We start from the raw sequence: 24441 nt of genomic DNA on the forward strand, positions 1-24441 counted from the left end.
ACATATGCAGACGCAAAGAAGAAGGCGGGCTCGGTTTAAGACACATAGGATATTTTAACAAAGCTTTGCTATGTAAATGGAAGTGGAGAATATTGATGGAAGATGATGTTACTTGGAAACAAATATTGAAGGCCAAATATGGGGATTTGCAACAAACTGTGATGTGCGGCATTGATGCTAAGAAGACCAAGAAAAATTCAGCATGGTGGAAGGATATGATTTCAGCCAGTATTTTTAAAACTAACTTTGACTGTTTTGCAGGTGGTTTATCGGCTAAATTAGGCGCAGGAGACAATATTTATTTTTGGCACAACAAATGGATTAGGGAGGCCCCATTCAAAACCATGTTTTCAAACCTATTCAAGCTTGCTGGAAAACCTATGAGAAAGATATGTGAGATGAGCGGCTGGAACTGGAACCTGCACATCGAGGAAGATAAGATGTTAGAGGATCTGATTGCAACAGAGGAAGCTTTTAGTCTAATTGAGTTGTTAACAAATATCAGGCCCATTGTCGAGGTGAAAGACATGTTGTTATGGTGGCCGAACCAAGAAGGAGTCTTTAATGTGAAAAGTTGTTACAATCTAATTCGAGATTGTGATTTGGAAGATGTTGTGGAAATTCAAACAAAGCTAGCACTCAAAAGGATTTGGAAGACTAATATCTCATCAAGATTGAAGGTTTTCGGTTGGAGGGTGGCGCTCAATAGGTTACCTACAAAAGATCAATTGGTGAAAAGAGGGATAATTTGAAATGAACAACAAGAACTTTGTGTATTCTGTGACGAGAAGGCAGAAGATCTTGAACATCTATTGTTCAAATGCAAGATAAGTCAAAAAGTATGGAGTAGCATCTATGGTTGGTTGGATATTATAGATATGGAGGATTTTGTTGGTGTGCATCATTTGAGGAATTTCACTCAAACCTTACATGGGAAGATAAAGAAGAAGATTATGCTTAGTTTGGTTAGCTACTGTGTGGACGCTATGGACACGGAGAAACAAGATCATATTCAAAGGCGATCGATTTGTCCTCAATGATTTAATCATGAACATCAGAGTGATGGCTTAGTCATAGCATAGCATAGCATTGGCAATAAAGGATCATGTTGTACCACTTTGTATAATTGATTACATTCATCTCTTAATTATCTATGATTTGACTAAGCGCTTATGTATTGGGTTAAATACCCTTATATTTTAATTAATAAATTTTGTTTATTAAAAAAATAATGTATTGTTTTTCAATTAATTAAGCGTGTTAATCTTAAAATGTAGTACTCATTATATACTAGTATGTGATTAAGCACTCCTAGTTTGGATCAGAATTCTAGTAAATAAGTCAACTCATTTATTTGCTTTAAGAAGCAGACAGATGCAATTTTTCTTAGACTACTTTCATGTGATGGGAGGGAAGACTTTCCTTCTGATCTTCTTTTAACATACTCACGTGCATCTTGTTTCTTGCACCATCAATTAATTGTTTGGAATTTCAATCTCAATCCTTATTTATTTTAAGTTTTTTTTTTCTAACGAGTACCCTAAGAGCAATGATTAAACATTCTAAAAAAAAAAAAAATTTTATAAAAAATATAATATTTTAATTTTTGAGACATTAAATACGCAAATTATTGAGATAAATTTTTTATTTTTAAAATCTTAATCATTATTCTGAGGTGCCCTGAGGGTACTGGTTAGCATTTCTCATTTTAAATAGTCTAGAGAGTGAAGATTTCTCTATTCATCATAAAAAATTAAATATTAATATTTGTAACATTATTGTCATTTTATATTTAAATGTTTAATTTTATTTAGAATTGATTCTTATATATATTTCTATACCAAAATCTAATCATATTATATTCATTATCTGGATATTTTTTAAACATATTCTTAAAAGGAATAATATTATAACATCAGTGCCACAATCACAATATCTCAGTACTTTTGTCTCTTTTTGCAACAATGCTCATCATAAACCAATACTGCTTTATAAACACAAAAAAAAAAAATAGATTCTAAATATCTCAACCTCACAAATCTAGTAACTTTTTAACTATATTGTAGTTAATTAACCACCATGGAAGACGAGACTCATTCAACATTGCGTTCAGCTCCCTCATTTGAAATATACAACAAATCTCATCATCATGAAGATGGTGATTCCAACAACAACAACAACGATCCAGAACAAGTTTTGAGAAGAACTGCTTTGAGTTTAGAAACCATTGGTAGTGATGAGTTCACCTTTGAAAGAGGCAATATGGATTTGATTGAAGAAGCTGAGAATGAGGTTGAGAATGATTGGTCAACTGAGATTCAGAACTTGAATATTGATGATGATGAAGATGTTCAACCTTCTACTCCTCCTATGTATCTTGCAACAGGACTTGGAGTTGATGGTGTTCAAGTTGCTGTATCTCATAATAATGATGATAGGTTGTTTGTTCCCAGTTTGCAAGAAAGTGAGGATCTTGATGAGTATTACAAGAGAATGGTTCATGACTATCCCTCTCACCCTTTGATTCTGAAAAAATATGCACACTTTTTACAAGTGAGTTGTTTATTTTTTTTTAGGGATTTTGTTTCTTGTTTTCAATTAGTTGACTTACATAGCTCTCATGAAAACGGTTTTAATCGTTTAGATTTTTGTTTAATTTGCATATACGTTGATTCTGAGTGAATAGATGTAGATTTTAGTTTTTGAGCTGTGTTATTTTGATAAATGTTTTTAGGGTAAGGGAGAACTTCGAGATGCAGAGGAGTACTTTCATCGCGCTACTCAAGCTGATCCTAATGATGGTGAAATCTTGATGCATTATGCGAAGCTGGTATGGGAGAATCATCAGGATAGAGATAGAGCATCGGTCTATTTTGAACGGGCAGCTCAAACTTCGCCGCAAGACAGGTAACAACAGCGTTATGGAAGAAACTTGCAAAATGTTTAGATTTCCATCAAGAAAATATAACAGTTAACATGTATCATTCTTTTCAGCGATGTTCTTGCAGCATATGTAAGTTTTCTTTGGGAAACAGAAGATGGTGAGAATGAAGATGGGAATCCTCAAACTCAGGTGTGCTTTTTTGTTTTCTCTCTATCTTAGGGCCCTTGTTTTAAAAATGACACACATTGTGTATTTAGTACTTAAAGAATGTAATTGAATACAGAATGACATGGAAAAACAAGAGAATGTACCTGTCAAGACCTCAAAAGAGGAAAACGGTGTAGAAAATCTTACAACAACTAATTTTAATGAAGACAGTAATGATGCAGATTATTTGAAGAAGATGATCGATGAGAATCCTAAAAATCCTTTGTTTCTGAAAAAGTATGCTCAGTTTCTGTTTCAGGTGAGACTTTAATATCTTTTTTTCACGAGGCGCATACGCATCATTTAAGAATAATGTATGGTATGATTCAACATTATTACTTGGTATATGAGGCTTATAAAATTGCATTACTCCACCTTAAAATAATGTGCAGACCAAGAAAGATCTTGAAGCAGCAGAGGGTTACTACTCAAGAGCAGTCTCAGCTGATCCCAGCAACGGTGAAACCATATCAGAATATGCTAAACTACACTGGGAGCTTCATCATGATCAGGAAAAAGCCTTGTCTTTGTTTGAACAAGCAGTTCAGGCTACCCCTGAAGATAGGTACATTTCTTGAGATACATCTTTAAGATATAGAAAATGCTTTGTTACTTCACATTCCTATTAAAGCTAAAACAAGAAAGAAAAAAAATGAAATTCATAGTTTGTTACAGAATATTAGTCATGTTAGAGATTAGTTAGTTTGTTACGAGTTTAGTTATCTTGTTATTCATCTCGCAAGGTCTATAAATAGAGAAATTGTATCTCCTTTCCTACATCTTTATTAACATGATTCCTTATGAGATTTTCCCTCAATTTTCAAGCTCTCGTGCTTCCGTTTTCGCTTCATTGACCAAGTCCTTCCTTGCTAGCAGTAACTTCATAAAACAATTTAGATACAACATACGAGGGGTTAACACTTTTCTTGCTTTTTCTTGCTTTCAGCAATGTTCTTGCAGCATATACATGCTTTCTTTGGGAGACAGAAGACAGCGAAAGCTGAATCCAGAAGAGCTGCCAGGTTTAACAGATCTTCTGCTCTGAAAATGCCATGACATGAATGTTGCTACTTTTCTAGACAGGTTGCTTGAACGAGCACTAATAATGCTCATAGAAGTAGGAGAATAAGAAAAACTAGACACAATCAATAGAGGAAGCAGCAGGATTAGCTCATCTATGGCTTAAAGAAAGCCATACTGTTATTCTGTCTTATTTGCTATGCATTGTTAGTGTAACTATTAAACTGTCATCGCATCACAATTCTTCATCAACATGATTTTAGAAGTAGATGAAATAAGAAACAAATATTTTTATGACTTAAAAGTTGTGATTGACCAATAGTATAAATACTTTCTACATTGATAATATAAATTAAATTTTGAAAATTTATATTCAAGTACTTCAATGAAAAAACACCAAATGAATAAGTCCTCTAATAATTTAGTTTTAAAGTCCTTTAACTATTTTTCGATTTTTTTAATTAATTATTATAATCAAGTCCTATCTTCCAGTTTTCTCATCTTCAAAATTAATATGAAATGATTCTAGTCAAAAAAGAAAATATACTAAACAATCTATTTAATATATTTAGCTAAATTAATTAAACTTATTAACTCCTTTCCAATCTTAATAAAAAAATACATATCCTCCTTCAATCAAGTTCATTTTTTTTAATCCAATATCAAATAATTATAAGGTTGTTTTTATTTTAAACCCTACTTTCACTTTACATAAAATAGTTCAATTTATTTTACCAAATGTCATATTCTAGACCTTTAAAGAGTTTCTTATTCTAAATACATTATAAATATTAATTATTATAGTAAACTTTGACTATTTTTTAAAATAAAAAATTGTAAAAAAACCATCAAGACATTTATGTGTCTCTCCAACAAAAACAGCAGATTAACCATCAAGATATTGACATTCTTTTGAAAAATTAATCTCTTCAACATTTGTTATTATGAAAGAATAATTTATCTCTTTGATATACTGATATATTAAGATAACAGACATCAAATTCTTTATCCTGAAACACTCTTTCTAAAAAAAGCTCAAATATGAAGCAAAATAAAAAGAAGAATATAATACCTCGGGCATTGACTTATTGCTTAATAAGCTTACATCCACACAGCACACACAAGTAAACATTGAAAATCAATGCTCAAGTATTAAGCATGTATTCATGTTTCCATAAAAACATGCACTACATTATTCTTTCCTTTTTCCTTGGGGAGAAACCTAGTCCTACATTAAGATCATAATATGTTGGAACTAAAACTTCCAGGGCCTATGTAAATTTTCAGATTTTGTGATGCCTTTATGGACCTTTTTCTTTCCTACAGGTCCAGTTTTATCTTTAGACTTAGGCTCCACGCGTTTTCTTGTGTCTGAAGCAATATCATTATTGTCATGTGATTTCACTTTACATTGAGCAAGAGAATGTCTATTTGGTGAAACAGTACTATTCTTCGGAGTAGATGGTCTTCCATTTCCAATCTTGTTTCTGTTCCCAATCAATAGGTCATTCTCTGAAAATTAAATTGAGACAGAACTTTATAGTCATGTCAATAAATCGTGAGTAACACATAAAACAGATGCAAAATGAGGAAGCTGGAATTAGCATGCATTCAGTAATAATTGATGGTTCTTTCAATAATTACAAAGATGCAAAATGAGGAAACTAGAATTAGCATGCATTTGGTATAATTGATGGTACTTTCAATAATTACAAATATCCAATAGTGTTAGAGCATTGTATTGCACAACAACAAACAACGAATAGAATTCTCTTCTCGATCAGCTAGAAGTGGAAATTAGTTTAGAATATTTTAAGCTTCTTATAGTTAATCAGAAGTTAGAATCTTGCTTATCTTCTATAAATATCTTAAGAGGCTCTATTCTCACTATGCATACCTTATGTTTTGAAGCAAACCCCGCTGTTTATTTGAACGAAAAGTGATTGCCCACGTGATTCTTGGATTTGTTATCACATTGATAATTCATGTGTTAATTTGCATTAAATTTAAAATAGAATGATGGAAAACCAGCCTACATACGATAGTTTTGCTATTCAGGTTTAGAGAACAGGAAATAAAAACTCTAAACAAGCCAAGAAAACATTGATACCATTGCATAATAGAATAATTCAGAACAAATGTCATTGCATATTTTGGAGAGTTCCATTACTTAAATGATTCACAACGACAATCCAGAACTAATGTCATTTGTCAAATGAAATGGAGAGTTCCATTACTATAGTTTCATGTGTAGGCACACAAGTTTATAACATGTGACATATATTAAACATTTATACGACTTTATACACTATAGTGATGAAGAGAATCTCAACTTGAGCACAGAGGGATCTTCCTGATTAACATAAAATGTTTATTCATACCTTGCATGATCCATAGCTCTCCATTTCTATTGCATTTTTTTTACTACACAAGAATAGTAATACATTTCCCATTAAGAAGAAGACCTCTAAATTTGTCTCCTAACAAGATTATACTACAGGGCCGTCCCAACTTATTTAGAGGCCTAAAACACAATTTATTGCGAGGCTTTAAAAAACAACATGAAGCTTTAAGAAACTAAAAAGTTAAATTTTGCACAACCCAACGAAAGAACTTGAAACATTGAATATATGAAGCACCAACAAAGCTAAGCAAATACTTATTAAAATTTTATCATATTATATATTTATAACTAAGTTTGTTTTTTTAGGCCCTTTTTTAAGTTAAAAATTGAGGCATGAAGCCCGAGCTCTGGTGGTTTGGCCCTTGGCCTGGCCCTAAATACTAATCAATATTCCTTCAAGTTTAAAGTACTTCAAGTTTGCTCAACTCTTTATCTAAAAACGCATTTTAGAGTTGCATTGCATCATTCTACTTTTATAGTAAATTATTAAAATAAAAGTTCTAAAGGATCTAGTATATCACTTGGCTTCAATGGCTCATCAAAAGCACCCCAAAACATTGTTATCTACGGTATAAAGCATAACTACTCTTGTGATCTCCATACCAACTTTTAATTATAGCTCAAACATTCAAATTGCAAAAAACAGAAAATTGATGAAGTATGATATTTACCAGGGCTTGAAATGACAGCACGAGGGCGTGAAATCAAACTGGCTCTAATGTTTACTTTATTCTCATCATCAGTATTGCCATCCTTCTCAGGTCCACCATCCTTCTCTAGTCCCCCTGATCCTGACAAATCGGTTGTCAAACCGCCATCCTCAAAATCTTCAGTAACTGATACTCGTGGAATCAAATTGGCTCTAATATATACTTTACTTTCATCAGTATCTCCCTCCTTCTCTGGTTCTGGAGAACCGGAGGAATCGGATGTCAAAGTGCAGTCCCCAAAATCTTCGGTTACAGATACTATTGGAATTGATACTTGTGGTACGTAACAGTTTGGAACTTTGACAATAGATGGCGCAGAGACAACTTTATGGTCCTTTACTGCAAAATTAGACTTAGCATATTTACTAACTGCTAATCAGATGATAACCATAGCCAAAAGAATGAAAAAGTTCAACATAATGATATCAATATCGAGTTCAATAAAACATGAATCACATTCTAACTCTCAAAACATAAGCCCAAATGACAGGGAATAGTTAAAAGAAAATAATCAAAATAAAAAGGAAAAAAACACATGACTGATCCTTGTGATTACTGCCTAAATTATTGCTTCACATAAATTTCCTGCTTTTCAAGGAAATAGCATATTTTACCGTATTGTTGAGCAACCAGTGCTGATTCATATGCTCAAGCCACATAAAAGTAGAAAGTTTATGCATGTTATGGACATCATTTTAAAAAGTTTCTATTTCACGTATGGACCAACAGTTCCCCTTTATTCAAATTGCAGTGTCAAAGCACTCTAGCTCACTACAGTGTTAGAGTATGGTGGATAACTATGGAATGTAAGAAATCCGTATCAAATGCTGATATACTCATATACATACTCTTGTGGTTGATCCCTGAGTTACTAATAGCGGCCGCTCCAGGCACTATCACGGAATTCTCTTCCGGTGCGGCAACCCTCCGCTACAGAGGAGCGGCGCGCATCCTAGTTTTGGATAGCGGCCGGGAAAGCAGGGCTATCGGGTTGCGGGAGCGGAGCACTTCCTGGCCTGAATCGGTTTTCTGCTTTTAGAGCATTTTTGGAGTGTGAAAAGACCTGTTTACCATTAAAAATATTTAAAATTGGAAAATTTATTATAGTCGTTCGTGTTTTCTCCTCCCTCATTCACGTTTTCACCTTTCTCCATCGCGTTTCTTCTGTTCGCTGCTTCTCTTGCCCTAACTCCTCCTCCACCTCAACTGCTTCAAGCTTCTCTCTATTCTTCTTCTTCGCTACTTCTGTTTTCTGCTTTTCTATTTTGTTCTCTATCCTGTTCTTCTCTACTCATTATTTTTCTTTTCATTTTTAGACTGTTTTTTCTTTCATATCATTGTTTATGGGATTAACATATGTAGATTATTCATATAATTAATCCAAAAAGTTATCCTGCTATCCCAATTTTGGGGTGGGCCGCTCCGCTATCTGAGATTAATAACTCTAGTTGATCCATGTCAGAGTTTCGACAAAATTTTATGTTAGTTGTCGACTGCCTAACACAACTCTCTCCTTTTATCCGGTATTAGGACGTACTATACATAGCAAAGCTAACATAGGCCATATACATACTCTTATAAAAACAACTTCCTTCTATAAGTTTTCCAAGATAGTAACTTAGAGAAACAGTTTATGATGAAGTATGAATTCTTGATTTGATCACTTTAGATTAGCAAAATAGGAAAAGAATCAATCAAAGTCAAAATTAGCAAGTAAGAAAATAGAAGCAGATGATTTAGAAATAAAATAACCTGGAGAAGTAGGTGAGTGGAAGGATAGAGAGAGGAAAGCTTTCAAACCAACAAGGTCCCGTTCATCACCACCGTCAAATTCATCTTTCAGTCTTAATTTCACCTTTGGATACACTGAGAGTTTAAGTTCCAATCCAAAGTCCAAACAAAATAATCAAATCACGTTTCATCAAAATTATCAACAAAAAAAAAACAGATTAAAAAAAGAAATCGTTGAACTTACTTGATGATTTGCAGAAAGTAAACGGTGATCGGTGGTAAACGTTGTTGTGAGAAGAATAACAACAACGAATAGAAGCGTTTGATGATGATGATGAATAGAAAATAAGGGAATAATAATATGATGATGGTGTTGGGTCAAAATGGAAAGAATTGATTGATTCCTTTCCCGCGTTCCACTTGCACCTTCACGCACACCATTACTGTTTGTTCATGCCTTTTGACTAACGCCACGCTAAATTCAACCCTTTTTCCTTATACTCGCCCATGTTTTTAATATAGATGACTATTCTCTATTGGAAATTTAGTGTCTGTTTGGTTCAAATGAAGGGGAGGGGAGGGATTTTAAAAGAGGGAAGGAGAGGGGAGGGGAGGTGAGGGATTTTTTTTAATCAGTGTTTGGTTCAAACGAGGGGAGGGGAGGGGAGGGAAGGAATTTTATTTAAAAATATGTTTGGTTCACGAGGGGAGAGGAGGGATTTTAATAATAATTTACAATTTTATCCTTGTAATTTTATATAAGTGATATGATATTCAATTGTAAAAATTTCATAAATATTTTCTTGGAAATAATATTTGTATAACTGAGTGATTAAAAAGTCATAAATATTAAAAATAATTGAGTACACTTGATTCGTATTATAACTCTTGACACAAAATAAACTATGCGTTGATAACAACTTTTGAATGTATAAAATAAATTATAATAAAAAACAAAAAATTATAGTAATAATAATTTTTATTAAATAAAAAATAATAATTTGAAGGTGAAAAATAATTATAATAAGTTGATGGAAGTAATAGAGAAAAAATCACAAAAAGAAAAGTAGGAACATGAAAGAAAATAATATTTTTAAAATAATAAAATAAAATTGAGGATATTTTAGTAAATATATTAATTAAATTAATATTAAAACTCAGATCCCCTCCCCTCCCCTCCGAATCCCCCCGATTCGGGGGAACGCAAAAAGTGTCATTTGGAGGGATTTTGCTCCCCTCCCCTCCCCTCCATTCCCCTCCTAAAAATTGAACCAAACACATTTAATTTTAAATATTCTCTCCCCTCCCCTCCCCTCCCCTTCCCTCGCTCTACCTCGAACCAAACACACCCTTAAGGATTTTTTATTTTGCTTATGTTCCCTAATTCCTTTTTACAACTACTTTTACCTCTTCTTAATGTATTTCAGATGTGTCAATTACTATACACTTCATTTCATAAATGAAAAGAAAAGAAAATATAACATGGCAGAAGTTAAGAGTTAAGCTTAATATGGTTGTCTAAAATATTTGTGAGTACAAAGATAAAGCTAACAAGGATGAATGTGAGGAACCAGCTTTGTAAATGTTAGGTCAATTTTAGACATACTAACAAATAAAGAACATCGTCAACACGATGGAGAGCACAATATAAGATTAAATCGAGTTTTAGGTCATTTTTAGCAAAGTTGAAAGAGCTTGTCCCAAGGTGGTGGGACAAACTATCATAATTTAAGGTCAGCAAGACCTTTACGGATAATAAACAAATCAAGTAAATGGACTTTATTGCGTTGACAACACATTCGAGACAAATTAATGGTCATTAATGAATCAGGTCCAAACAAAGAATCAATTACAATAATGGATATTAACAAAGAAGACAATTAATCCATACACAAATCACTTAATTTAAATGAGAATTTAATGGTCCTAGCTAGTAAGGTGACACTGGCGTGCTTTTATGAATATATTTGACGCTCATCATGGGGCTTGTTAAACTGACTTGGGCCACACAAGCAATTTCCAACAATAGTTTGATTTCATCTCACAATGGTAAATGTTGTCACAAGTAGCAGCAATAATGATCGAGCCGCCATATCAGAGATGATAGTCGCTATGGAGGGAATTACATCGCCATAATGAAACACTGCAAGATAATGTCTGTAACCTACATCACCAACAAGCATAACCATATTTAATCAAGTAAGAAGAGCTTACAGATCCTTGACCAATCACTGTTGAGATTTGGAATGCTTCGATCCCCGAAAATTTCAAGTCGTTGTCCTTGGTAGAGTTTGATCGCAAGTATGATCCCCAAGAGCATATAATCGCCATCAACACTTGAATGGTTATCATTGGGGCAGCCGACTCACTTAAATGAAAATTGATGTTTGGAACTTTGAAAGAGGCGGTCCTCTTATGGTATATGAGTCTCCTAAGGTTCTCGATAACAAGCTACCATGATCTCGCTTGAAAGATGATTCATCATTTCTCGGCCACTAAACACCAAAAGGTCTCCACGAAGAGCCTATTTAATGTTCGCCAAGGTCATTCTGAGTCCATGGGGGAATATTTAACTTACTTTAACGAGGGAACCATTAAGGTTGCAAGTCCAAACCATGAGATATTCGTTGGAGCTTTCCAAAATGGCCTCAAGGTCGAGCACTTCAACGAGTCCCTGGCCTTGAAGTCGACAATCTTAATGGAAGAAATCATGACAAGGGCGGAATGTTTATATCAAAGGAGAAGAAAGCAAGACAAGAGAACCTGAGATGCAAGAGAGGAAGCAGACAGAAAGTCTGAGGTGCCCGACCAGTGGATGAACTAAAAAATTATACCAGTTTTAGAAAAGGATGCATTCAAGCCTTCTAAGAGGCCTTTGGAACATTTTGCATCGCTAAATATGAGGAGACAGTAGATCCTTCAAGCGTTATATCACACTAGGGTCATTCTTGGACCCTTCCCCCCAAAGGAGACGTAGTGGGAAGTGGGTCAAGTAAATTGTATAAGTATCATAAGATAAGAGGTCATCACATCATTAATTGTCACCACTTAGAGAGAGAGAAAGAGAGAGAGATATCAAGTGGCTCATCTAGAAATGGCACCTACAAAGATATGTATGAGGTAATTTCTGGAGTTTACACAGCAGAGCCCCCTAGCTAAGAGGAAATCATTAAAGGACACCTAGCCCCCTAGATAAGAGGAGATCATTAGGGGACACCTTAACCCATAAAGAGGATGAAGTCATGAAGAACGACGTGATCTCATTCAAGCATATCACACCTTGAAAACAAATTTTGAGGCTTCACAATAGGGGAGAGTCAAGTTCATCCCGACTAAGATATGCCCACCAGGTAATGCATATCACCAACATTCCACCCATTGAGAAAATAGTTTTCTCAACATAGTGTAGTCTCTTCTCCAAAAACCCTGAGGGATTATAAATGCACAACTAGAATGTCAAAGGGTTCTTAAGGATCCATGTTGCTTGGTCGACATCCACCTTAGGATGCATTCAAAGGTTTAAAGCTCAATTTTGATCTCCTTCAACCTTTTAAAGGTTTGTTGGTGGGATTTTTTAGAGAACATGTGCAAGTCTAGGGATATATCATGGATTTAACAAGGTTCGGGATATGGGAATTGCTAAGGCCATAAAGATAAGTTATCTGGTGGTGAACGTTATTTCCTTATACAACATTATCTTTGACAAGTCAGTTTCACACCACTACAAATAATACATATCATGACAAAGCTTTCACCTCACAGACCAAAAAATCGAGGTATAATGCCAAGGTGCGCCATGTTTTATTTGTTTAAAAAAATCACATATTCCATCGATTTTTAATATAACCGACGGGAAAAATAATTCAGGACATGCTTCGAATCCCAGCTAATGCAATCTATGTTTTTTTTCTTTATAAGTAGAATCTTTATTTTTATTTTATTTTTTATTTGTAAATTAAATGATCTATCCATTTGGTTTCCATAACAATTGAGGGATAAAATAATCAAATTTTACTGTAAAAGAACATGTTAGACAAATTTTACCTTAATTCTAACTTATATGTAGTTGCCCCAAACTCGCACCCATCATTCTTCGGGATGAATTACAAGACAGAAAAAATCTTCAATGTTTTGTGTTCTCCTATCTTGAACAAAATATTTTTTCTACCATTGCAATCTATCTCACCTAATGGTGTTGATGTTGTTGTTGTTGTACTTTTGGAATAACCTTCCTATGTTTTCAATCAAATAATACAACACTACTTTCCTCGGTGGACAACATTGAGAAATGTATTCCTAAATATGGTGTAAATTGCACAAAAAAACGGTGTCTGGTAAAAAATTGAAATGCAAACATGACACATTACTTTTAATTATTTATCATTCACCATTTTTTCTTAAAACTTATTATCTCGTTTTTTTCTAAAACTGAGGGGTTTTCTTATTTTATTTTACTTTTCTATTTAAAAAAGAAAATATTTTTCCCCTCGGTTTTTTAACAAAACTGAGGGGTTTTGTTACATAGCGACAACAACGAATCCCTACACTCAAGATATTGCCAAGACATCAATCCACAATAAATTATGTACATTCATCACTATATATCTTGTTTTATTTCTTGTGAAAGCATCTGCCATGATATCATTTGCTCAAGATAATGAAATCTTGGAATTTAAAGAATGTTGAAAAAACTTTCTATGATGGATTGCAAGTACAGAAAAAACATCATTGCTTCAAGTTATACAAGGAAGGGGTATCAACCTTGAATAACTTATTATAAGTTTGATGCATACAAGGTATGAAACACAATCTGGATTACAAAAAAAGATTTTTTATTCTCCAAGAATAACAACGATGATGATGAATTTGAATTTATTGTAATCAATTTATGTTAATATTGTGTGTAAACAATGTAATGTTTTTTTTTTATTTTTAAAAAGCTTATTCACCCCAGTTTTCAACTGAAACTGAGGGTTAAATACTTTTTACCTCGGTATTTGCCATAACCGATGGGATAATTAAGTGTGTTTATTGAGGATATTCACCGTTCTTAAGAACATATTTATCATCCATTTTATGAGTATCAACGTTCAAGACACTACCGTTAGTGATCCGCGTGAAACATAAAAAAATTTCATTATAAAAGTATTTTGAATATCATGTTGATAATGAAACATTATGAAGCGCTTGAAACTATCTACATCCACCACTATACATCTTGTTCTCTTTCTTGTAAAAGCATTTGCCATGAAAAAATCTCTATGATGGATTGCAAGAGCAGAAAATTATTTGGATTTAAGGTTTGTGTTCTGAAATATTTATTTGAGCAAAAAATTATTTATTTACCTAACCTTTTTTGTTTTATATCATAAACAAATTAAACGCTAGAAAAAGCAATTGAAAATATTCTGGCACCCAACACTTCCCTAAAATTCAATGATTCGAAGATCCAACATCTAATCTTCATTGACAAATTAATTTTTACATTAATATTATGTGTAAACAATATAATATTCTGGATAAACAATGTAGTTTGTCAACAAATTAATTTATTAATATTTTGTGTAAACAATGTAACGAGTTTTTTTACAAAAAAACAATTTGTCTTACCCCTCGGTTTTATTGATAAACCAAGAGGTATGATGCGCTGGTTTTAAAAAAAATAAAAGTGCAAATGATGGGGTTCGAACCAATGTGCAGATAACTTTACCCCTCGGTATTTTAAAAACTAATGGTTAAAGTGGCAGCTTTTCATGACACCCTTTGTTACCTCGCTTCTGTAGTCGATGTTAAATGCATTTCATGTCCGAGGTGAAATGTGTTTTTTGTAGTAGTGTCAATGCCCTTAGGGTTGTCTCATCAACCCTTTATTTAACAATAAAATACCCCCGAACAGCGGGCGAGTAGGCGTGATTAGAGGCGATTCACTCATATTTGGACAAAACATTCAGGTTTGGAACTCCGTGAAATCACTGACGTGCAACAAATTTGATATGAAAGACCCTTGAGAAGCAAGTGTGATTCATGGAATCAAGATCACTAGGTATGAGAAAGGAACATCTTTGGATCAATCTTACTATATGAAAAAGATATTAAATGAATATAACTACTTTGGCTGTAAAGTTACTTGCACACCTTACGATACAAGTGTAAACCTATTTTAGAACACTGATGAAAATGTTAGACAAACAGAATTAGGGGAGAAAAACAGGCCACGGGTCGCCGAGCCGGCTCGCACACCCGCCCAAAAATGGCGGTTTGGATTTTTGAACCCACCGCCATCCAAAGCTCGCCCTGTCAAAGTACGTTCCGCCTATCCGTTCAGCCGTCTCGCCTTAAGCCCGCCCTGTTTTAGTAATTCAAATTCTAGATGATTTTATTTTATACATTTATTTGTGAATATATGTAATATTTTAATTAAAATTTGATTAAAATGTTTAAAAAAACCTATTAATCAATTAAAAGATGAAAAAAAATAGGCGGGAAAGCCCGCCGCCTGCTTACCCGCCACCTTGGCGAGGCAGGTTTTCCCGTCCAACTCCTTTTTTGGCGGGCTTAAGGCAGGGCGGACGACCCATTTTGCTACCCGTAAATAGAGTATGTGAGCATCGTTGGTAGTCTTAGATATGCTAATGATTGTACTAGACATGGAAATGCATATGTCATGGAATTGTTATGCAGGTTTACTATTAGACCGAGTAGTGAGCATCTGCAAGCTATTAAGAAAGGTGTGTGATACCTTAAATGGACCATGCATCTCAAATTACATTATCAGATATTTCCTATTATACTTGAAGGATATAGTGATGCAAATTGAAACACCTTATCAGTTGATTCCAAAGCAACTAGCGACTATGTATTTATTATAGTTGAAGGATTTGTATTGGCTCAATCCAAAATGGAGTCTCAAATGATAATATTAGCATTTTCTAGTGAGGAAGAAAGTTAGTTGAGATGCTTGCTAGTCGAGATCTCTTTGGTGGAAAAACTTATGCTAATTATGTGGATCCACCGTGATAGTATCACGATTATTGCAAGAATTAAGAATTGTTATTATAATGGTAAGAGATGTCATGTAAGAAAAAACACAATATTGTTAGAGAGTTTATCTCTAAAGGACATATAAGAGTGGACCATGTACAGATTGATGAAAATTTAGCAGATCCTCTAACAAAAGGATTAACTAAAGAGAAATTCCATAATACATCTAAGAAGATGATATTAATGTATATAGACAAGTGAGTTGTTCATGGTAACCATACCTTAAATACTGTATATCTCAAGAATTAAGTTCAATTAGTAATAACAAGTTGTGAGTAAAATGAGATTATTATGTTAGTATAAACAAGAGAAGCATGATTCCTGAAGAAATAAGATGATGAGATAATAAAAAAATATTAATGAGATCTGTGAGATATTGGAGCAAACTCTAGTATGGTCGAAGGGTAGCTTCTTGGTTCGACAATTCGACTGGAACTTAGCATGCCGTCGAAGATTCATCACATGCTGTAATTGAAGGCCTACAATGTTGTAGTCGAAGTATGCTCAAGTATGCAGTAGTCAAAATGCTAGGATTGTTAGCATGTTGAATTGGGCCTGTTTGTTAAGCCCAATTGTTTAAGTTAGCTTGTTCCATAAGTTAGCTTGTGTAATTGGTCTGTGTGCAAAAGCCCATTAGTTTAGTGTATTAGTTTTATTATACATAACATACTAGGCTCTCATCATTGGACACTACAAATCCTAATTAGGGTGAGAGAGGTTATTTGTTATTTTGTAACACTTGTAATCTTGTTTTAAGGAAAAAGTTAATAGTAACAGTTTATAACCAATTTCATTATGTTCTTTTTGCTTCCCTCTTTCCTACCCTCGTGGATTTCTTTCCAAGAAAAGACACCTATTATACTTTATTCTTGGCATTGATTTCACAACATGATCTATACGCTGTATGAGTATAGTACCTAGCTACAAGAGTAATCTTGATAGACTCACTTATGTTATTGTGAAACTTAGCTCGGTTCCTATGGAATCTCGAGGCAGAATTCCTATAACCTTCATTAAAATGGAATAAAAGTGCATGTCATTAATGCACATGATTATATAATACATCCTAAGAAAATGGTGTGGAAGAGTTTGATGTTTGATATATATTTCAAGATTAGAAGTCACTCTTGTTGAATCATAATCTTACTTACTATGCAAAGGTTTAAGTTGTAGACACCTCTGTTTATGCATAAAACTTATAAATTTTTGACGTTATTCTGAAACATTTTTAAAATTCAAGTGGGGCATTGTTAGAAATTGAATGAAGATTTTGTGGAACTTGATAAGAAATAAGGACAAGTTTGAAATATTTTGTGAAGCGTGAATTTGAAAAGTTCAATAACTCCCGCATTGAAGGGTTACAACATTCTAGTAGTGCTTGTATAGTGCAGTTTCTAGGCTTTTCAATTCTTATGTTTTTCGTAAAACTAATGCCTTTTTACAACTCCTAGCGCAACTAGTACTTCTTTATCAGAATGTATATTCAAGTTTCAGGCCTTGGGGGCACAACATGTCGGAGACACGGTTGGAGAAAAACCTTATTCGAGAAAGCACTTTTTCTTCATTTTTGCTTTGCGTAGCCATTAGATCTAAAAACCTTACGGGTTTTGCCTATGGAGGGTATTGTCCGACCTACACTTGAATTAGACTGTCATTTTGTTCTTGGATGACCTATATTTGTCTTTAGAAGACAACCAACACTTCACTAAGAAGGTTATTGGTCTCGTGGTTTGCTTGGGGTTGGGATTTCATAGTTCCTAGAATCTGAAAAGTGTACCTCCTAATTTGGGCGGGAACCCTTCCTCACTATGGTTTGACAGAATATTTGAGAGAGGACGACGACCTATCCTACTGTTTAGGATTTTCCTTATGACCTCGTTTGCCAAAGTTCGTAGCTACATTGGATTTCCAGCGGGCACTATTGTCGCTGCTTGAGTTCATTGTGGATTCACCGTTAGATATCTAGTAAGAGGTGGTGGAAACGCTAAGCCTATTTTCACAGGCGATACCAAATGATCTGGTCGGACTTGAGGAATTGAACTTTGGTCAATACTTGTTGGCAATCTATGATTTACAATTCTAGAAGAAAAAGGTGTATGTGCAAACACGCCGACAATCAAGTTAATAGAGGTTGTGACTGTGAGATTTTATGATTTATAATTGTATATACTTGAGTTTGAATTGTGTGTTAGACTTTGTAGTAAGAGTTTAGGGTTCGGAGACCCTAAAACCTTCTCTAAGATAGTTGTCTCAAAGAATAGATGTCATAAGATTCTTCGATGTCTTTCATTAGACGATCTTTAAAAGCCGATTAATTTTAATCAAGTCTTTTTCAAGAGCGTGTTTATTTTCTAATTTGCCTATCTATCTAATGTGTCTCTAGAATGTGTCTACTTCCTAGTCTGCCTATATACTTTAGACTTGAGTGAGTTAGTTTGAAACATAATGATTTTGTCTAATGTTGTAAAGTAGTTTAACACTAAAATTCATTATATAAATTTATATTTATAACAGAAAAAAAATTAATTTTTTTATGCGCTCTAGTTCTTAGAGGAATGTGACCCTAATAATTCAGAGTTCGTGTTGAGAGATCATAGCTCTGGCTAAATATTATTCCTACCAGAAAGCAAACTCAGTATTCTCCAAACATTCATCGGGAGCTTGTTTACTACTCGAGCTCAATTGCTTGATTAAAAAAAATGGAAGAAAAATGGTGGTAGTAATAAAAGGTCCTTTGTAGTTCAGCATTTGGATTTTTTAACAATCATAACCACAAAGGTCCTCCGTCACACGAAAATCAATCAGGTGCATTCATTCGCACAAGTAACTTCATATTTTACATATGTTCACCCTTTTCAAAAATACATTTCCATCCTGCAACACAACCATAGTGCAAGATAGAACAAGTTGTTAGTAAGAAATCTATGCAAGAAATTGAGTAACAAACCTAAAAATTCTCGTACCACCCTTAATCCCTAAGAAAACCACTTCCCTTGGTTTGCATGAGACAGCATCGTGGCGCGTTTGTTTCATTTCCAACAAAAACATGGACGTTCGTGACATGGCATACCGTTACTTAACCCAACTAAACCACGCTTCCGCCACTCAAACCATCGCACGTGCCGTCCATGCACACATCCTCACCTCCGGTTTCAAACCAAACACTTTCATCCTCAACCGTCTCATCAACTTCTACTGCAAATCCTCCAACATCACTTACGCTCGTAAACTGTTCGATAAAATTCCCAAACCAGATATAGTCGCCAGAACCACTCTTCTCTCAGCATATTCCTCCTCCGGTGATATCAAACTCGCCCGACAACTCTTCAACGCCATCCCACTCGTTATTCGCGATACCATCAGTTACAATGCCATGATCACTGCTTACTCTCACGGTAACGATGGCCACACTGCACTCAATCTCTTTGTTCAAATGAGAAGACAAGGGTTTTTTCCTGATCCTTTTACGTTCTCCAGTGTGCTTTCTGCTCTCTCAATCATAGCAGACGAGGAGTGGCATTGTCAAATGCTGCATTGTGAGGTTATCAAATGGGGAACAATGTCAATACCTTCTGTTTTGAATGCGCTTTTGAGTTGCTATGTTTGTTGCGGTTCTTCGCCTTTGGTGAAATCATCTCAGTTGATGGATTCTGCTAGGAAGGTTTTTGATGAGGCTCCTAAGAATCAGGTGTATGAACCTTCATGGACTACCATGATTGCTGGTTATGTGAGGAATGATGATCTCGCTGCAGCGCGTGAGCTTCTTGATGGAATGACTTACCCTATTGATGTTGCTTGGAATGCCATGATTTCTGGTTATGTTCGACGTGGTTTATATGAAGAGGCGTTTGACATGTTCAGGAGAATGCATTCTATGGGAATGCAGGAGGATGAGTATACTTACACCAGTTTGATTAGTGCTTGTGCTTCTGGTAATGTGAGGAGGGGGATGTTCAATTATGGAAGACAGGTGCATGGTTATATTCTCCGGACAGTGGTGGAGCCATCACAGCACTTTGTTTTGTCTGTTAGTAATGCTTTGATTACTTTCTACACTAAGTATGGTAGAATGGTGGAGGCGAGGCGAGTCTTTGATAGAATGCCTGTGAGAGATATTGTTTCCTGGAATGCTGTTTTGTCGGGGTATGTCAATGCACGGCGCATTGAGGAAGCTAATTCTATTTTCAGGGAGATGCCTAAGAGAAACGTGCTGACTTGGACAGTGATGATATCTGGTTTGGCGCAGAATGGTTTTGGAGAAGAAGGTTTGAAGCTCTTCAACCAGATGAAGTCAGAGGGGCTAGAACCCTGTGATTATGCTTACGCTGGGGCGATTACATCTTGTGCTGTTCTTGGGTCGTTGGACAATGGACAACAAATTCATTCTCAGGTAATTCGATTGGGCCATGATTCAGGCCTCTCTGCCGGTAATGCGCTGATTACCATGTACGCAAGGTGCGGTGTTGTTGAATCTGCTGAATCCGTGTTTCTCACAATGCCTTATGTGGATTCAGTATCTTGGAATGCTATGATTGCAGCTCTTGCACAACACGGACACGGTGTCCAAGCCATTGAGCTTTTTGAACAGATGTTGAAGGAAGATATTTTGCCTGATAGGATAACTTTCCTCACAATTCTTACTGCTTGCAACCATGCAGGCTTGGTCAAAGAGGCACACCATTATTTTGATACGATGTGCTCTCGTTACAATATAACCCCAGGAGAGGATCATTATGCCCGTTTAATTGATTTGTTGTGTCGTGCGGGTATGTTCTCAGAAGCAAAGAGTGTAATCAAATCAATGCCTTTTGAACCCGGTGCGCCAATTTGGGAAGCTTTTCTTGCTGGTTGTCGGATTCATGGGAACATTGAATTGGGCATTCAAGCTGCTGACCGACTCCTTGAGCTTATTCCACAGCAAGACGGAACCTACATAATTCTTTCCAATATGTATGCTGCTTTAGGTCAGTGGGACGAAGTGGCTAGGGTGAGGTTACTGATGAGGGAACGGGGAGTGAAGAAGGAACCTGGTTGTAGTTGGGTTGAGGTCGAAAACATGGTCCATGTCTTTTTGGCTGATGATGCTAGACACCCTGAGGTACAAGCGGTGTACACATATCTGGAGCAACTGGTACATGAAATGAGGAAATTGGGGTATGTTCCTGATACAAAGTTTGTATTACATGATATGGAATCTGAGCATAAGGAACAAGCCTTGTCTACCCACAGTGAAAAACTGGCTGTTGTATACGGAATTATGAAGCTTCCTTTAGGAGCTACGATTCGTGTTTTCAAAAATTTGAGAATATGTGGAGACTGCCACAATGCATTCAAATTTATTTCCAAAGTAGTTGGACGAGAGATAGTTGTGAGAGATAGGAAGAGGTTTCATCATTTTAGAAATGGAGAATGTTCTTGCGGCAACTACTGGTAGGAAGAGGTTCTGTTATTTGATTGTCATCAAAGGTTAACGAATGTCAAAATTGATCAAGTGGATTTTGAATATATATGAATGGAGCCTGGAGCTTTCACAATATGAAATTCAAAATTAAGACTGATATTGGCCCCAAAATGTTTTCCAAAAGGTTGGTCGATGGTCTTATGAATACTTGTTTTACCTCCCTTCTCTTTCTCTCTCTGATTCTAATTTTTTTGCTTTTGCTAAACTGAATGACTCATCTTTTCAGTAACTACTGTTTACAGGACATGCCAAAGCCACATTGGAATGGATGTCCATGATCCTCAGTTTGTTTTGGCGGTCTACTGGTTGGAAATTTGTCTTCTCCTATTGCACCTCCTTGCACACAAATGCTAGAGTTGGTTATTGCTATTTCATGTCATAAGGAATGGAGGTGGTAAGAAAAATCAGTTTATTGTTCATGTTGTGCCTCTATAGCAAATGCCATGTCATACGTGCTATCATTTTTACTTCTGTTTCCCTTTATTTATAGAAACAATCAATGTTAATATTGTTATTAATTGTTAACATTATACTGGGAGTGGAGATCGAGCTCTCAACCTCCTTATCATTCAAATTCTTAACTCCCCCATCACAACCACCAAACCAACCTCATATTCCCTCAGTTTCCCTTTATTTTTTGTTTCACCTTTTTGGTTCATGTGTTTGTATTTTTATGTATCAGGTACAGTGATTAAACACAGCAGTACCTTCTGGTTGGTAGCTGTAGTGTTGCATGCCATCTCGGTGGCCATGAATTTGGCAGGGTGGAAGGAGCTATGAGGCGGTGCTAATGCCGTAGCTTCTTTGATTTGAAAAAGGGACAGATTACAGAATTTTGTACCCTGTGATCGATTCTCTGTTCAGTGCTCATCAATGTTAAGGTAAGAGTAAAACCAAAGAACTGCCTAAAGTACAACACTGTATCAGTAAATGTCTGAGAAGCTTTAGTTATGCACTTATGCTCTCTATAAACATGACTCGGACCATGTTTGAATTGACTTATTTATATTTATTTGCTGACATAAGTGTTTGTGACACTTTGAGAGAGTTACAAAATCAGCTTAAGATACCTTCATAAGTTGTTTTCAACTTATTTTCAAAAAAACGCTTCTGACTAATAATATCAACTTATAACTTCTATTAAGATAGTTTGACTTTATTTTATCTTTTGTTATAAAAATAATTCTTGCTTAAAAATGATGTGATAAACACTTGTATATACTAAGTTCTTAACTAACTTGTTTATTCAAACGAAACCTTTTTGTAAAAGGAAAAGTGAGATCAGTAATTCCACATTCTATCCTGAAGTTTATGTGAATTAAACTTTATTCCCAAAAATTTAAAGGTGGATTTGTTGCTGCCTGGTGATTTTACAAAGAAGCTTACTTTAGAGGAGCTTTTTCAATCCAACATATGGACATTGGACTCTAGTATGAAGTGGAGATTCTAACTGAACTAACCGAGGATGCACAACAAACAAGGAAAGAAGCATTCTTATGGAGTACTTTTAGTTTTATTGTTATTGTCTTTTCAAAGTTGAAGGCCAGTCAACCAAAAATAGCAGTGAGAATCATCCTGATTGCACACATATACTTCTTTTCAGGAGTGCTAGACAATGGTGCTAAAGTAATGGCCTTTACCTCGTCTCCTTCTGGGTTCTGCTGTTTTTTGGGCTGCCTCAAGGATCTGATATAAAATTTATAAATTTTCATATTTATGCTATCATACATAAAGTGAAAATCATAGATATATCTATCTCTATAACGCTTGAAATTAAGGAATGGACTTTTTAACGTGTCTCCTGGGCAGTATTAAAGCAACACAGAAATATGTATTCTGCAATAAACAATTATGTGTTTTCCTTTGTCTCATGTTAAATGACTTCCTCTTCCTTTTCCATATGCTATAATCAAATAGAAAGAAAAATAAACAATCCTCATAATCTTTAATTGGGGTATCAACAATTGGCTTAAAGCATAACTTTGGCAAATTGACAGCAATGAAATAAATTTACTGAGGAATTTGATATAGTGCTATTTTTGTGTCAATGTATATTTAGGCTAGAGAAGCATCGTACTCACTTGATAATGATAGTATCAAACAAAGCATCTTTTTGCTCAAACCAAGACTCATTGAAAATGCCTCTTCGCTTTTTTGAATCACTGAGCACTTCGGACTGGAAAAGGTCAGATGCTGACACTAATTTTCTGTTAAACATTGGACCACTCCAATGAACTTTCAGTTCTTCAGAGTAGATAGATCAATATTTTGATATTTTAAATTACAAAAGTTAAGTAGTTTAGTCCTTAAAGCTTGAAGCTTATTTATGTGGTGCATAAGCCTGCTTAAGTGTAATCGTCATAGTAGGAAAAGTTGGTTAGCATTAAAAAATTTGTTAATCAATCAAAATCAATAAAGAATTGGAAAGTGTATATGGCATTTTTTCACCCTCCTCGATTTGGTGAGAGACTGAAAAACAGAAAACAGGCCAAAACATTTTCCAAGAGAACGTGAGAGGAAAGCAAAGCCTTAAAAGAAGTCACATGCTAGTAATGCGAAACGATTCCTTTTTGAGGTTAATGTCATAAAGTAGACCCCCAAATATTGTGCCTACTTTTCCTTCTCCCCTCAATATTTAGAGTCTTGACTTGTGAAGTTATGTATCTGTCATTGTCCATGCTAAACACAAAAGGCAAAATAATTGAGTGCATCTCTCAATTTTCCCTAAGTTTGACAAAAAAATTAAAATGTACAACTATGAAGCACAGACACCGATAAAAATTTGAACAAACGAACTAATCAAATGTAATTACAAGAGTCAGTGTCATGCCGGACATTAACATGTGTAAGACACCGGGCACTGTAATTTTGTCAAAGTCATCGTAATTTCAAACAAGCGCTGAGTTGGAGGGGTAAAAGGAAAAGGGAAAGAGTGAAGGAAGCGCTACATGCAACTTTTAAAAAAGTTAAAGTTATCAAATAA

General features: G+C 35.0%; 3 protein-coding genes across 3 annotated transcripts; 2 read left to right on the forward strand and 1 right to left on the reverse strand.

The window, feature by feature from the left end:
• Positions 1 to 1976: 1976 nt before the first annotated feature.
• On the forward strand, positions 1977 to 4499 carry LOC131625750 (uncharacterized). The gene is made up of 6 exons (XM_058896589.1): positions 1977 to 2553; positions 2735 to 2907; positions 2995 to 3073; positions 3168 to 3350; positions 3484 to 3656; positions 4038 to 4499. Exons 1-6 carry the CDS (start codon positions 2080 to 2082, stop codon positions 4093 to 4095), a joined length of 1140 nt encoding a protein of 379 aa, XP_058752572.1. The 5' UTR covers positions 1977 to 2079; the 3' UTR covers positions 4096 to 4499.
• Positions 4500 to 5163: 664 nt separating this feature from the next.
• LOC131625752 (uncharacterized) lies at positions 5164 to 9465 on the reverse strand. Its single transcript, XM_058896590.1, has 4 exons — positions 9201 to 9465; positions 8978 to 9091; positions 7187 to 7564; positions 5164 to 5623 (listed from the first exon to the last, which is right to left on the reverse strand). Coding segments are annotated over exons 1-4 (750 nt in total). The 5' UTR covers positions 9202 to 9465; the 3' UTR covers positions 5164 to 5366.
• A 9277-nt stretch (positions 9466 to 18742) lies between these two features.
• LOC131625753 (pentatricopeptide repeat-containing protein At1g25360-like) lies at positions 18743 to 24364 on the forward strand. The gene is made up of 4 exons (XM_058896591.1): positions 18743 to 21582; positions 21701 to 21852; positions 22141 to 22339; positions 22804 to 24364. Exon 1 carries the CDS (start codon positions 19044 to 19046, stop codon positions 21429 to 21431), a length of 2388 nt encoding a protein of 795 aa, XP_058752574.1. The 5' UTR covers positions 18743 to 19043; the 3' UTR covers positions 21432 to 21582; positions 21701 to 21852; positions 22141 to 22339; positions 22804 to 24364.
• Positions 24365 to 24441: the final 77 nt, after the last annotated feature.

Source organism: Vicia villosa, unplaced genomic scaffold (genome assembly GCF_029867415.1).
Source record: "Vicia villosa cultivar HV-30 ecotype Madison, WI unplaced genomic scaffold, Vvil1.0 ctg.000236F_1_1_1, whole genome shotgun sequence".
Taxonomy (NCBI): domain Eukaryota; kingdom Viridiplantae; phylum Streptophyta; class Magnoliopsida; order Fabales; family Fabaceae; genus Vicia; species Vicia villosa.